This window comes from Entelurus aequoreus, linkage group LG09 (genome assembly GCF_033978785.1).
Source record: "Entelurus aequoreus isolate RoL-2023_Sb linkage group LG09, RoL_Eaeq_v1.1, whole genome shotgun sequence".
Lineage (NCBI taxonomy): Eukaryota > Metazoa > Chordata > Actinopteri > Syngnathiformes > Syngnathidae > Entelurus > Entelurus aequoreus.
In genome coordinates, this window is record NC_084739.1 from 25,206,708 (window position 1) to 25,223,603 (window position 16,896).

The 16,896-nt window shown below is 39.1% G+C and overlaps 1 protein-coding gene across 1 annotated transcript in view; it reads right to left on the reverse strand.

The window, feature by feature from the left end:
- oit3 (oncoprotein induced transcript 3) overlaps window positions 1–16,896 on the reverse strand; it is a 31,308-nt gene that overhangs the window by 13,168 nt on the left and 1,244 nt on the right. Inside the window, exons 2-5 of the mRNA XM_062058414.1 lie at window positions 4,442–4,816; window positions 4,263–4,373; window positions 2,524–2,646; window positions 2,286–2,411 (exon numbers count right to left, since the gene is read on the reverse strand). Of these exons, the coding sequence (XP_061914398.1) occupies window positions 2,286–2,411; window positions 2,524–2,646; window positions 4,263–4,373; window positions 4,442–4,816 (735 nt within the window). The remainder of the gene's footprint in view (window positions 1–2,285; window positions 2,412–2,523; window positions 2,647–4,262; window positions 4,374–4,441; window positions 4,817–16,896) is intronic.

The following is a 16,896-nucleotide window of genomic DNA, read 5'->3' on the forward strand; positions in this document are numbered from 1 at the left end:
TCTTGGGAGAGGCCTTTTCGTTGTTATTTGGTCCTGAATGTCTCCAAACAACGTATCCAAAAGCATCTTGGCATGTTTTTCCACAAAATCCACAAAGTTGTTCAATCTGATTCTCCTGCCAGTTCTCTGTTGTGTCTCATAAGCTGTGCTTCGCCACTTTAATCTGAGTTTGTAGGGTAGTTTGGATGTAATTAGCCTTAGGTTCGATGGGATATCAAATTCCTCCAAATACGGTAAATATTGCATTACATTACAGCATCCTCTCAAATACATGCAGCAATTTCCCATCCTCTGCTTTAATCGCTGCCCAATTCAAGGCTTTTTCCAAGTAAACTCCCGAAATTTTCATCTCATTTCCAAAGTGCTCTTTTAAGAGGCGCCTTGCTTCATTATAGCTCCTACTGGCTTCCATGTGCAAACAGCTGTGAACCAAGTTTCTTGGCAAACCAAAGGTAAACTGCTCAAGGTAGTAGAGTCTGTTTTGATTATTCTCAGTCTTGTCTTCAATCATGTGTTTAAATGCATGGATAAAAGACAGTGGATTACCATCACTTTGTCTTTGAATAACCATATCCAAATTATCATGAGCGGCATTAATAACCACATTATCTTGGGCAGAGTGATTTATTATTTGAGGCTGATTTAGACTCTGGGTATTGTGTTTTTCAGTTGCGTTTTTGTTTTAAACTTTATTTAGATCTTCTGATGTGTGGGTGCTCCTTTTGTCTGTCTATCATGTTGAAAGAGTGAGGAGTGAGACAGTTTATCTACTTCTTACGGCTAGGCTACTCTTGCGTTAAAAAAAAGTTCAAAAAAATAAAAATAAAGATAGCAGAGTAGTCCCCTGAGGAGGAGGTCTATGACTCACTAAATACCTAATAAGCACTTGCGGAGATATTTCTAGATTCCAAATGATCATAATTTATTTCCACCAACAAAAATATTCTCCGTGGTTGACTTCAGAATCATCAAAATAAGACTTATTTAGCGGTAGATAAACTGTTTCACTCCTCACTCTGTGAGCTGTCCCCTCTCCTTAATCATAGGAGGAGGACGCACTCACCAGGAGGAGGACCGTGAGCAGCTGAAAACAATCAGAGTCAATCATATTTCATCTAAAACATTAAATAATTAATCTCCATCATCATTGGCGTTATTTGATTTACCATTGTCAAAGAAATTAATAAATGAATAATATAGATAGGCTCCAACAGAGACTAAACCAATCAGATCATGCTATTCAGTATTGTGGCCACTGATTGGCTTAGCCTCAGGCAACATTACTATATATTATTTTAAAAAGTGTAAAGGTGACTTAATGGTATTATATTATGTCTAAAGGGTTAAAAAAAAACATATTTAGAGGGTTGTAAACCGTTTTTATTCTCTAACTAAAATGAGGGATTTCTATACTGTACATCTATAGTTCTGCATATAAAAATGTCTTTCTATCAAATATTAAAAGTATGATCATTAGATCAGTGACATGTACAGTATGTCTAAATATGGTCATTTTGATTATTACATTTTCCCAAACCTACATATTTTTTCATTTTTTTCATGTAATATTTATTTTGAAAGCACGGCAAAACAGATGTTAGTGCGTGCGCCCCACAATAAGAGGGTCTTGGGTTTGATCCCCGGGCTCGGGGTCTTTCTGTGTGGAGTTTGCATGTTTTCCCCGTGACTGCGTGGGTTCCCTCCAGGTACTCCGGCTTCCTCCCACCTCCAAAGACATGCACCTGGGGATAGGTTGATTGGCAACACTAAATTGGCCCTAGTGTGTGTATGTTGTCTGTCTATCTGTGTTGGCCCTGCGATGAGGTGGCGACTTGTCCAGGGTGTTCCCCGCCTTCCGCCTGTATTCAGCTGAGATAGGCTACAGCGACCTCGACAGGGACAAGCGGTAGAAAATGGATGGATGGATGTTTAATTATGTCATCTGGCGCCAAGACATACAAAAATGCTATTCTTAATTATTTTTTTTAAATACCCTTAATTAAATTAATTAATTTTATATTCAGAACATAGGCTCTTTATAAATGCAATTAAATACAGTTCAATTGCAACAATATTTAAAAATATTCCCAATATCCCCAAAAAATCTAAAATCTAAAAATGATGACACTTTCAAACCAATAAATAAAAAGTTTGTAACTATTATTGTGCTGCGATGTGTTCAATACACCCCACTAATTAACACTAACTCAGCAAGACACGCACACACAAACACATGCACACTCACACACACACACACACTCACGCACACGCACACACACTTGTACCTTGACATGTGTGTTTATCGTTGCTCAGCTGCAGCCCCCTAGGACAGTGACACTGATGAGAGTCAAGCAGGGATGAGCACCCATGGCTGCAGCCTCCATTGTTGACATGGCAACCTGCTGCCATCTCTGGAACAGGCAGCAGAAGAAAAAAACATCAGTGCTATTTAATAAAAGTGTTATTTAAAAAGTGTGCTATTTAACAATATTGTTATTTAAAAAGTGTATGGAGAGGATGTACCTTTACAGTTGACCCCATTCTCTTCAAGCACTCGGCCTGGACCACACTCGCAGCGTCTGGACCCTTTGGTGTTGACACACACCTCTGCACAGCCACCATTGGCCGTCTCACACTCATTCACATCTGCACAGAAACACACACACACCTGGGTTACACAGCACATTAACTTCAGTGTTATATAAGCTAAATTACTTGATTACCAACTCATAGGGATGAGATGATTAACTCTAGACTGAGTTCATTACAGTGAGGTGTAAAGACAAGTAATAATAATGATGGCTGGAATAAAAGAGCGATACAGGTGAGGGTGAAAAGAAAGTGCAGTCACTTAAGTGACACTTTTATTATCTACTGTATTTACAGTACTGTAAGCACACCTGTGAAGTGAAAACCATTTCAGGTGACTACCTCTTGAAGCTCATCGAGAGAATGCCAAGAGTGTGCAAAGCAGTAATAAGAGCAAAGGGTGGCTATTTTGAAGAAACTAGAATATAAAACATGTTTTCAGTTATTTCACCTTTTTTTGTTAAGTACATAACTCCACCTATTGAAGATCATTTGGACCACAGGCTGGGGTTTGGTCGCCTCTGCTTTGAATTACGTAAGAAAATAACATGATGCGGGATGAAGTTGCTAACCAAACACATTTTACACAATATGAAACTGCCTCCAGTCTTCTGTAGGTGACGGCAGCAGGCCGATTTTGGAGCTAAAAGTGGGCGTTCCGAAATGTGCTAAAATCACTACTGTGTCTATTTTGGGGGGAATTTTACCTGGACACATCATTTTTGGGTCCATGAAATAAATGCCAATGTTGTCAGCATTACAAGGGCCATTTAACACAAACCAATGCAATTTTTCACATCCTCGCCTTGATGGTGCTACCCTTTCCCATTCAAAGCATGCAGCAAAAAGTAAAAGTTCCTCATCAATGAGACCCATCCAGCATTGTGGGTGGAACAATGGCGTGGCGAAGTTGGTAGAGTGGCCGTGCCAGCAATCAGAGGGTTGCTGGTTACTGGGGTTCAATCCCCACCTTCTACCATCCTAGTCACGTCCGTTGTGTCCTTGGGCAAGACACTTCACCCTTGCTCCTGATGGCTGCTGGTTAGCGCCTTGCATGGCAGCTCCCGCCATCAGTGTGTGAATGTGTGTGTGAATGGATGAATGTGGAAATACTGTCAAAGCGCTTTGAGTACCTTGAAGGTAGAAAAGCGCTATACAAGTATAACCCATTTATCATTCATCATTTATAACAACAGCCATGAACTCAAGCACACAATATTCCTAAAAATGGGTTTTGCCGGAGCATGGTGGAACAGGGGTTAGTACATGTGCCTCACAATAGGAAGGTCCTGAGTTCAATCCCGGGCTCAGGATCTTTCTGTGTGGAGTTTGCATGTTCTCCCCGTGACTGCGTGGGTTCTCTCCAAGTACTCCGGCTTCCTCCCACCTCCGAAGACATGCACCTGGGGATAAGTTGATTGACAACACTAAATTGGCCCTAGTGTGTGAATGTGAGTGTGAATGTTGTCTGTCTGTCTATGTTGGCCCTGCGATGAGGTGGCGACTTGTCCAGGGTGTACCCCGCCTTCCGCCCCAATGCAGCTGAGATAGGCTCCAGCACCCCCCGTGACCCCGAAAGGGACAAGTGGATAGATGGATGGAGTTCTGCCGGTATTGTTCCAGGTTTTCCTGTTTATTGAACTTATCTACTCGTCTCTTCCTTCCTGTCTCACCCAGGCATGTTTGTCTGTCCGGTCCCAGAACAGTTCCAGGAGCACAGCGACATTCCGAGTCAGGACATCTCGGACCGGCGCATGGAACGTCATCGCAGATGTCGTAGAAATCTGCAGGACGTAATAACAGTCACAATCATTCCTGGAGGTACAAGGTGCGTTGAAGGAAGTCTACTCACGAGCGCAGTACACATGGAAGCAAACTGCAGGTCTTGGTAGGCGGTACACAAAGTACCCGCCAGTGCAGGCCTTCACGTCCACGCTGGCGTTCCACTGGCAGCAGTCGTCCCCGAAGCTGGCGCACACAGGAAGCGTGACCACGCCTTCCTGCGGCTGAGGGTGGCTGCCGTTGAGCCAGACGGGAGCGTGAGTGCCGCAGTGGTTCTCGGGGATGCAGAAGGTGGGCATGGCGTCCCCTGCCATGCCGGTGAAGCGGTACCACTCTCCGGACATGTGGTTGTCGCACAGAGGCACCCCGGAGGACTGATTGATGTGATGGTCGGTGTTCCTCCATGGCTCATTCAGGCTGCTGTAGGCAGAGCAAGGGTCCAAGGCTGCACGGGCACACAGATTGTATACAAATACCCATGATGGAGTAATGATCATTTATATGGCATCTTTCTCCAAATCTAAGGACTGTTGTGAGAGTAGCGTATGTGTGTGTGTGCTCCTTTAAGAATGGCAGTATGTGAGGTGAGTGACGTGAGTAAGTGAGTGGGCAAGTGATGTGAGGGAGCGGCAGCAGTTAGTGTGCAGGAGTGTTAGTAGCTTAGTGCAGTGTTTTTCGACCTTTTCTGAGCCGGGGAACATTTTTTTCATTGAAAAAATGCGGAGGCACACCACCAGCAGAAAACATTAAAAAAAGAAACTCAGCAGCCAATATTGACTGTAAAAAGCCGTTCTCGCATTTGTTGGATATGAATTCAAACCATAACCAACCATGCATCACTATAGCTCTTGTCTCAAAGTAGGTGTACTGTCACGACCTGTCACATCACGCCCTGACTTATTTTGAGTTTATTGCTGTACTTTGTGGACGCTGTCTGCTCCACACGCTGCAAGTCTTTGCTGTCGCCCAGCATTATGTTTTTGTTTACTTTGCAGCCAGTTCAGTTTTAGTTTAGTTTTGCATAGCCATCCCTAAGCTTTATTTTTGGTTTAAGCGTTAGATATCCTTTTACCTGCACACTGCCTCCCGCTGTCGTCTGCATATTGTGATCACCACAAACCATGTTCCCGACATCTACAGAGCAATTAGCTACCTGCTGCCACCTACTGATATGGAAGAGTATGACACAGTTACTCTGCCGAGCTCTAGACAGCTCAGACAATAATTACTGGTTTGCAAAAAATATTTTTAACCCAATTAGGTGAAATTACATAATTTCCCACGGCACACCAAACAATTTCTCACGGTACACTAGTGTGCCGCGACACAGTGGTTGAAAAACACTAGCTTAGTGGATGTCCGGTTGGCTTTGTGGAAAACATACATAAAGTGACAAGATTTGCAATGAATCGACGGCCTCGTCATTCCGAGCCAAGAGCGGAACTGTAGGGACCCACTGCCGGGTAAAGTGGAGGTTGTTACCCCAGACAATACATCAGCCCTGGAGGGAACGTCTCCCCTGCAGTAAAAGTGTAACAGGACGCTTGAAAATATAATGCATGTACGATTAAGATTATAGTTTTATGGGCTTGGATTGCAATTTTGAAATACTCAAGAAGACAGGGACACTGATAATAAAAAGTTAAAGTTAAAGTACCACTGATGGTCACACACACTAGGTGTGGCGAAATTATCCTCTGCGTTTGACCCATCCCCATGTTCACCCCCTCAGGAGTGAGGGGAGCAGTGAGCAGCAGCGGTGGCCACGCTCGGGAATATTTTTTGGTGATTTAACCCCCAATTCCAATCCTTGATGCTGAGTGCCAAGCATGGATGCAATGGGTCCCATTTTCATAGTCTTTGGTATGACTTGGCCGGGGTTTGAACTCACGACCTTCCAGTCTCAGGGCGGACACTCTAACCACGAGGCCACTGAGCAGGTAACATATACAGTAGTTCTTCCCTTTGCTGGCTTCTGTGCAGCCATTTTGCCTCCAGTTTCCACTTAATGAATGTGAGTGTGAATGTCTTTGTGTGGCTCTAAAGAAGATTGTGTTTGTGGCCCCATTTTGGTCTACAATAGTATTTATTAGTTATTATTATTGTATTATTATTATCAGACTCACACTTTTTAGTTTGTATTCATCATGAATGCTGCCGTCATTCACTTAAGTAAGATTCTAAATATGTAAAGTGTCTCTTTTGCATGAAAAAGTAAGTGATCGCCATTGCGGAATGATACCTTTTAATGCCAAACACAAACGTCGATCCCCTCTGGCTGACATTGTCTTCATATTGTCCCCCGGCTGACAGGCGGCTAGCAGCTAATTATGTGTCTCCATACACAGTGGGGAGCCGCCACCTTTTTTTTTTTTTTTTTAGTAGCCGCTACCCTAAGTTAATACTAATCACCTCCGTGACGGCAAATAAACTGCATTTTTCTCAATGTCTTAAGTATCATTATCAAGTATTATTATCACTGGAGTAAGAGGCTAAATACGTTACACACAGAGAGCAAGCCTGAAGCAGGCATGCTAATAGTTAAGCTAACCGCTAAGCTAGTTTGGAACATCCCCAAGAAATGAGTGCTTAGTAAAGCTTAACAAGTGTAAATAGAACCACAGAAAGTAAACAGCTATTAACAGGAGATGAACAAGTGCCGTATTTTTCGAATTATAAGGCACACCAGATTATAGGGCGCACTGCTGATGAGCGGATCTATTTGGGTCTATTTTCATACAAAAGGCGCACTGGATTATAAGGCGTATATTTAAAGATTTTGTGTAGTTTATGTTTTACAGATCATCTTCAAACTGCTTTCTGACCGTCTTTTCAGGATGCGTCGTTTTGTGAGCGGTCTAATTCACATGGCTCCACTTCGACGGCGTCTTCTCCTTGTCATCTTTGTTGTACCAGTAGTTTTTAGCGCTTCCATAGCGAGCCTACCAACAGATATAAGTTAGAATTGTATGTTACTTTAAATGGTAGGAGGATTTAAATGGTAAGAGGATGAATGCCCCAAAACAAGAGAATAGAGTATAAGAAGGATATTACTGTCTACGGCATGGACTACAATGGCGGACGCGCACACATTTTTGGGACTTATGCAGATCGCAAATACACATCAGCAAAAACCAATAGGTAAGAAAAGTTGGTTTTGCATAATAGGTTGAAACAAAACGCCAGATAACATGCCTAATAATAGCTGACATTTTGGAGTCCTTTTACACACACCATAATAACACCCATATGTTGAAGCACAGTACGTCTGACTATGGTAGCCGTAATGCTTCACGTTCCATCAAGCGGGGCACCTTCGTAGCTTACCAAAATCGTATTAAAACATAATGTGTTTTTTTTTTTTCTGTTCAAACTCTGCCTAGCAACATTCAGAACAGCAACCAACAGAGCAATTGAGTGGACACACAAACATGACACAAAACAATCCAAAAGTAGTCAAAGAAAAATGGATATTATCAACAACAGTACCAATATTATTAAGAATTCCAACATAGCAGTGATTAGATACCCTCATTTACATTATCATCACAGCCATTTATAAAAAATAAAAATAAAACATGGCTAACACTTGCGTCACATCTCATAAGCTTGACAACACATTGTGTCCAATATTTTCTACACAGATAAAATAAGTCATATTTTTATTTAAAAGTTCAAACTAAAACATTTTGATATATTTTTGAGCGCTGTGTGTAATGTTCTATATTCGCAACGAAACATCAACGTTTTGGCGTTGCTTGCTCACGGGTACTTGCTAGCGTCGTTTATTGAACGTCAACTTGCAGGCCACACATATCTCTTATGTGTGACTGCCATCTACTGGTCAAACTTATCATTACACTCTGTACCAAATAAAATTGCTTTGAGGTCGGTAAGCACAACCAGAATTAATACATACATTACACTGTTATAAGGCGCATTTTCGATTTTTGATTTTAAGTGCGCCTTATAGTCTGAAAAATACCGTAGATTAGATAGATAGTACTTTATTGATTCTCGAAGGAATCAATAAAGTACTATCTATCTAATCTACGGTATTTTTCAGACTAATAAGGGTCTAGAGAGAGGATAGTATAACAACTGTTGGTGTGCATAGCTCGATCCATAAATTGGTGGTTTTGACACCAAATCCAAGGACAGTATCAGTATAGTGTCGATACTATAACGAATAGATCGCTTTCTTTATTTTCTAAATCAATAATCTTCAAATAATTTTTGTAATGTTTTTCTTAGTGTTTACAAATTCCGCAAAATTTTGTTTGGTTATTGTGTATTATTAACTTTGTTTTGTTTGTTTTAACCAGCTCAGTGGCCTTGTGGTTAGAGTGACCGCTCTGGGACTAGGAAGTTGTGAGTTCAAACCCCGACCGAGTCATACCAAAGACTACAAATTAAAAAAAATGGGACCCATTGCCTCCCTGCTTGGCACTCAGCATCAAGGGTTGGAATTGGAGGTTAAATCACCAAAATGATTCCCGAGTGCGGCACACACTGCTGCTCACTGCTCCCCTCACCTCCCAGGGGGTGAACATGGGAATGGGTCAAATGCAGAGGACACATTTCCCCACACCTAGTGTGTGTGTGTGTGACAATCAGTGGTATTTTAACATTAACAAACAAATGTATGTAATAAAAGAGTGTATTAAATATTGTGTTGATATTGTTAAACAGTCAACAACTCACCATAAATAGATTGAAAAAATGTATGTTAATACAAGTGATCGGTATCAGCATCAGCTGATCTCAAACTTGGATGATTAGTATCTGAATCGGCAGTATACCTAGTAACACACCTAGCAGTTTGGTGTAGGATTATCATCAGTGGATAATAATAATCATTATAATTGTAATACACCAATATCATAATAATCATTATATTATTATTGCATCTACTGGGTGTTAAGCCTCTCCCTGCCTTTAAAACCTAGTGACGCCTGTTTTGAACTTTATTCAAAGTTCCTTGAACGATGTATGAGCTACAAAGGTGAAAGCTCAACATCACTTTGTCTCTTCATATTTTTACCTTTTTTCTATCACCTCATCCTGGTTCCCAAATGTTGGCACTGCGAGTGAATACATGAATGTGTACCCCACCTTTCGCCTGTAGTAAGCTCCAGAGTAGTCAATGCACAGCAACAGTTGTTATATCATCCTCTCTCTAGATTCTTATTAATCTATCGTATTTTTCGGACTATAAGGCGCACTTAAAATCAAAAATCGACAATGCACCTTATAACCCGGTGCGCCTAATATATGTATTAATTCTGGTTGTGCTTACCGACCTCAAAGCAACTTTATTTGGTACAGAGTGTAATGATAAGTTTGACCGGTAGATGGCAGTCACACATAATAGATACGTGTGGACTGCAAAAGTTCACGTTCAATAAACGACGCTAGCAAGTACCCGTGAGCAAGCAACGCCAAAACGTTGATGTTTCGTTGCGCATATAGAACATTACACACGGCGCTCAAAAATACATCAAAATGTTTTAGTTTTAACTATTAAATGAAAATATGACTTGTTTTATCTGTGTAGAAAATATTGGACACAATGAGTTGTCAAGCTTATGAGATGTGACGGAAGTGTTAGCCACTATGACACTATTGTTACTTTCTTAAATGTTTTTTTTAATTTTTTTTAATGAATGGCTGTGATATATGAGAGCCACAAAAAACGCCCGCAGGTCATATGTCACATTATTCCCATCATTATAATATTTTTAACATCATGTTTACTTTTCTACACACTTTATTAACAAGGAATTCTAAATGACAACAGAAGTTATCGCAAGGTCTTTTCCGAACAAGAAAAAACTTTGAAGACAACTAAGACTCAGTGGGGGAGCCGCCATCTGCCTCACACAGTTGCTTGAAGAGAGAGACAGAGGGATGACAACATCCTGCACACTGCATATTGCATAATGATAGGAGTCTATAAAACAACCAACAGGAGTGCTGCTGATGATGCTAATGATGCTAAGGATGATGATATACATCACAGTGTGTGTTGAATGCAGCTCTGGAGGAACATCGTTATAACCACAGCAGTCAGTTGTGCAGAATCAAGACATAATGAACATGATGAGCACCTGGTGGCCAATCTCTTCTTCTACACTGTAATTAAGGGCAGTAGGAAGACAAGCAGGAGTGCTGGGATGATGATCATAAGTGAGAGCAACTATTTGAATATCGTCGCTGCTGGCTCTGCTGTAAGTTGAGTGGATGCACATAATAAAAGTTTGTCAGAGATAACAACAGGAAACCACAGGAATACATGAGGAATTTGCAGTTTGCGAAACACCTTCCAGAATTACAGCAATATTTATTATTACACGATTATTACAGCTCCTTTGTCTCATTTATACGCTGATTACATTAGAGAACAAAAAGCGATGATGGAAAAAAAAAGATGTCAGAGAGAAATTAATTCTACAATTGTTGTCCTTATTATAATACAATGAATATTAAAAATCATTGTAGTTTGCTGTGGTGTAAAATTTCAATTATTTGGACAATTGGCTTATTAGCTTGACCAGAGTGGCAATATGTTAGACCAGAAACAGCTGTTTAACATATATAGTAATATAGTACAATTATTATTAACATTACTACTACTACCAATAATAATAATGATAATAATGACAACAACAACAATAATAATAATAATAATATTAATTTAAATAAAAAATAAAAATAATAATAATGACAACAACAACAATAATACTTTACTACTACTAATAATAATAGGAACTTAAAATTGAATTCATCATAATTCTAAAATAATAATGATCTGGCTTATTTAGCTATGCCTAAAGAGGAGTACCATAGAAATAGCTCTTTAACATGTATTAATAATACTACATCTACTTATAATAACAATACTTTTACTGCTACTACTACTACTACTATTAACAACAACAACAACAAAAACAACAATTAAAATAATAATTAAGGGTGCAGAAAAATCAATTCACATCCGAATAGTGATTGTAATTCATTCTGATTCTAAATCGAGTGAAAATGTTTTATTTGTTTATTTCTTTTTTTTTTTTTTATTTCTACAATAATCAGTATTCAAAAATATGTTTTTAGCCAAACTACATGCCACCAAAAGGACATTTTCAAACATGTAACCTCTTTTGAAAAAGTTTCATTATAATTATTGGACCAAATAATACATTGCAAGAATTGGTTTCGAATTGAGTATCGTGTTGAACCGAAAATCGATTCTGAATTTAATGGTCACCCCTGGAATCGGACTTGGATTTAAACGTGCCTAAAGATTCACACCCCTAATATTAATATTGGGAACTCATAATAATTTCAAAATAATAAAAAATAATTATGATCTGGCTCCAAATACATTAAACAATGTTGACAATTTGTTGTATTAGGTCCTGACGTTGAGCGACTCAAACATAACGTTGAAACAACATGCTTTTTGACGACGTTTAATCAATGTTGGGTTCTGACGTTGATTTAACCATTGCATTTTGGTAATTTTCCAACCGATATTCTACAACACAAATACAAGGTGGAAACAACATGCATTTGACAACGTTTATTCAAAGTCAGTTTGTGACGTTGATTTAACCATTGAAATTTGGTCATTTCCCAACCAACAACATGGATCAAACGTTAGACGTCAACGTTGTCTCAATTTACAAATACAACTATTTTTCAATGTTTCAAAGTAATTTTTAAAGGACACGTATGTATAATCAAAGTTGCATCAATGTCTTGTGCCTGCTGGGTTAAGCTACACCTGAGGGCCAATAATTTAGAAACAACTCTTTTAACATATAACAATAATTTTAAGAATATTTACAAGAACAATTATAAGAACGGGAATAAGAATAATATTAAGAATGAGAATAATAATAAAGATGATAATAAAATCAATACAATTAATAATAATAATAATAATAGTTGGCGGAGTGATATCAGGATCTGGTGTTCGAAGTCAAAATACTCCACAGAGCATCAAAAGTGCTCGTGATTCCAATCGTGATTGGTGCACTTGGAACCATTTTTGAACAATGCTAAGACATGGCAGAGGAAATTAGAGCTTCCTGACATCATTGGAAGTGCACAGATGGCGGCCATCCTTGAACAGCTCACATATTGCGAAAAGTGTTGTGTCTCTACGCTGCGGGAGGTAGCTGAGACATGATGTGGACGACCCAGTAGAACAACAAAAGGCCGAAGAAAATTGCAAAAAAAAAAATATATATATATAACGAAAGGGACAAGTGGTAGAAAATGAATGGATAATAGTAATAATATTGGGAACTAAGTTTCAACTATATTCACAATAATTGCAACAACAATAATATTGATAGTACTAAAGTGGAACTGCACTTCTTTTGGAATTTTGCATATCGTTCACAATCATTATGAGAGACAAGAACACATGTCTATTTTAATTTTAATTTTAAAGATGATTAAAAAAAATGCTTGAAAGGTGCGGCTTGTGGGAGTCACTATTGTAACCTTAAAAGCCCTCTAAAACCACCTCAAAACTCTCCATCAACGTTTTATATACACGCTGCAAGTCTATATGTGATGTAGTAACAGACACGTTCATAACAATGTGTTCAATATTTATCGTATTTTGATAATTGTATTCATTGCCGGAACAAATTCCTCTGTGCATTTATTTCTGTTTTTGTATCAGCACAAGTCTGACTTCTGGCAATCTGTGAGTTCCTACTTTCGGAAACAAACAAGTGTGTGTTTTAAACATGGCAGACTTGGTAACAAACAACGAAGACAACTATTTTTAGGGAAATGAGGGTTCACAACTTTTATCTTTTTGAAGCTGAAGATATTGAGGATGAACTACTGCTTCTAGAAGCAAGCATGAAAAAAGCAGAGAGAGTGAGGTGAAAGCGGCTCAAAGCTACAAAATGTGGAAATTGAAGTCAGGCTATTTCGACATAAATGGATCGTTAGCTTTTACGGTTAACACGGTACAATGTCGATGTGTTACTACGCTAGAAAAATAGTTCCTCAGTGTTCGCTCTTACAATTACAATGTCGCTACAGCTTGGTCGTTATACAGGTTACGGAACGTAAATTAAGTATTGTTGATGGGGTTTTTTTATGCATTTTTTAAGTTATTTAGAGGTAGAATCTGCCATTAGCTGCATTGCTAGCCACCTAGAACGAGACCATTTTTATGTTAGAATGCAAAAAAAAAAAAAAAAGTGCAGTTTCCCTTTAAATATAAGTAATAATGATAATAGATAGCATCATCAATACTACTTTTACTGATAATAAAAATAAGACGATACACTGCATCATAATATCAATAATAGTTTCCTATAATGATGGTAATTTAAAAAAACATTTGAAATATTAATGCTAATATTTAATAATATAATAATAACATAACTGCAATTGTTTGGGAATGTTGCCTTATAATTCACAATCCTTATGTAAGACATGAATGTATATGTTTTTTAATATTTTTAGGCATTCTAAATTGTAAATAAATGCAATCAAAAGTCCGCTTGCAATGGAGACTATAGGAGTCGCTCTATTCCGCCTAAAAAGCCCTTAAAAACATTCAAACACCTCCATTAAGGTTTTATATACATGATGTAAGTATATGTAATGTAATAACTAGCACATTTATAATAACAATTCATATTTACGTATTTTGAGTATTTTAAGCATACGCGATGCATTAATAAAAAAAACGCATCACAACGTTCGCTATTTCCAGCAAACCAACAAACATGATAAAACATAATTTACTGTACAATGTCTGCTGTCATTAGGATGCCGTCTGTTAGGTGTTCATATATTCCCATTTAGATAAAGAAAGACTCAAAATCCTTGCAAAGAAAAGGGATGTTTAACGAAGCGACTTTTTGTGTTGTTCTTGCCATTTCCAGGTCTAAATTGGCTGTCAAAGTGGACCAACTTTTCGGAGTATGTCCTCGTTTTTCTACTATCCAGGTGAGAAGCATGATTTATGATCTACGATAAACTTCCACAAGCAAGGAAACGAGACAGCAGCAGACCACTCGATGTAAACATAGGGACACATGTACGCACGTAAGCGATGATATTACAGACATTCGATCCCTCAGGCGGTACTGCATCAAAAAGCGACATCAGTGTGAAAAGGATATCATCACATGTGCTCAGGAACACTTCAGAAAACCACTGTCAGTAACTTCAGTTGGTCGCTACATCTGTAAGCGCAAGTTAAAACTCTACTATGCAAACCAAAAGCCATTTATCAACAACACCCAGAAACGCCGCCTGCTTCGCTGGGCCCAAGCTCATCTAAGATGGACTGATGCAAAGTGGAAAAGTGTTCTGTGGTCTGACGAGTCCACATTTAAAATTGTTTTTGGAAACTGTGGACTTGGAAACTGTGATCACTGCGCTGCTATAAATAGTTTGTCTGTGTTAGCGCTTATAATAACAATATCACTAATACTTGGTTAATATTCAAGTCACGAAATGTAAAAGGAGTATTGTTGTCGTTTTTTGAATGGTTATTTATTGGGTTTCATGGGTGGAATAGAGCAGTGGTTCCCAACCACCGGGCTGCGGCCCGGTACCGGTCCGTGGACCGATTGGTACCGGGCCGCACAAAAAATAAAAAAAATAAAAAAATAAAATAACAATTTTTTTTATTTTTTATTTTCTATTAAATCAACATAAAAAACACAATATATACGTTAGTATCAATATAGATCAATACAGTCTGCAGGGATACACTCCGTAAGCACACATGATTGTATTCCCCCTCCCCCCGTGGGACTAATTTTCAAGCGTTGACCGGTCCGCAGCTACAGAAAGGTTGGGAACCACTGGAATAGAGGACCTCCCATTGGCTGCACTGCAAGCAGACTTTTATTTACATTTCTTTACAAGTTAGAATTCATGAAAACGAAAATATATCTGTCATCATGTTTTTCATATTGGTTGTGATCGAAAGGCAAACTTCCCCAAAAAGTGCACTTCCCCTTTAATAATGAATAATTACACTAGATCAAATTAAAACAGATCATATGTACCATTATAGAAGCTGGGTCGGCTCCTTTAATCACCTAAAATGTGACATGCTATACACTTTATGCCACGGGTGTCAAACTCATTTTAGATCGGGGGCCACATGGAGAAAAATCTACTCCCAAGTGGGCCGGACTGGTAAAATCACGGCACGATAACTTAAAAATAAAGACAAATTTAGATTGTTTTTCTTTGTTTAAAAATAGAACAAGCACATTCTGAAATTTTACAAATCCTAATGTTGTTGGGTTCTTTTCTACAATTATCTGTTGCGGTTAAAGGCTTACTGAAACCCACTACTACCGACCACGCAGTCTGATAGTTTATATATCAATGATGAAATCTTAACATTGCAACACATGCCAATACAGCCGGGTTAACTTATAAAGTGCAATTTTAAATTTCCCGCTAAACTTCCGGTTGAAAACGTCTAGGTATGATGACGTATGCGCGTGACGTCAATGGTTGAACCGGAAGTATTGGTACACCATTGTATCCAATACAATCATCGCAAAATTCCACAGTATTCTGGACATCTGTGTTGGTGAATCTTTTGCAATTTGTTTAATGAACAATGGAGACTGCAAAGAAGAAAGCTTTAGGTGGGATCGGTGTATTAGCGGCTGGCTGCAGCAACACAACCAGGAGGACTTTGACTTGGATAGCAGACGCGCTATCCGACGCTAGCCGCCGACCGCATCTATGATCGGGTGAAGTCCTTCGTCGCTCCATCGATCGCTGGAACGTAGGTGAACACGGGTGTTGATGAGCAGATGAGGGCTGGCTGGCGTAGGTGGATAGCTAATGTTTTTAGCATAGCTCTGTGAGGTCCCGTTGCTAAGTTAGCTTCAATGGCGTTGTTAGCAACAGCATTGTTAAGCTTCGCCAGGCTGGAAAGCATTAACCGTGTTCATGGTTTAATAGTATTGTTGATTTTCTGTCTATCCTTCCAGTCAGGGGTTTATTTATTTTGTTTCTATCTGCAGTTAAGCCCGATGCTATCACGTTAGCTCCGTAGCTAAAGTGCTTCGCTGATGTATTGTCGTAAAGATAAAAGTCACTGTGAGTGTCCATTTCGCGTTCTCGACTCTCATTTTCAAGAGGATATAGTAGCCGAGATGGTTTAAAATACAAATCCGTGATCCACAATAGAAAAAGGAGAGAGTGTGGAATCCAATGAGCCAGCTTGTACCTAAGTTACGGTCAGAGCGAAAAAAGATGCGTCCTGCACTGCACTCTCGTCCTTCACTCTCACGTTCCTCATCCACAAATCTTTCATCCTGGCTCAAATTAATGGGTTAATCGTCGCTTTCTCGGTCGCTGCTGGTGTAAACAATGGGAAAATGTGAGGAGCCTTTCAACTTGTGACGTCACGCTACTTCCGGTACAGGCAAGGCTTTTTTTTTATCAGCGACCAAAAGTTGCGAACTTTACCGTCGATGTTCTCTACTAAATCCTTTCAGCAAAAAT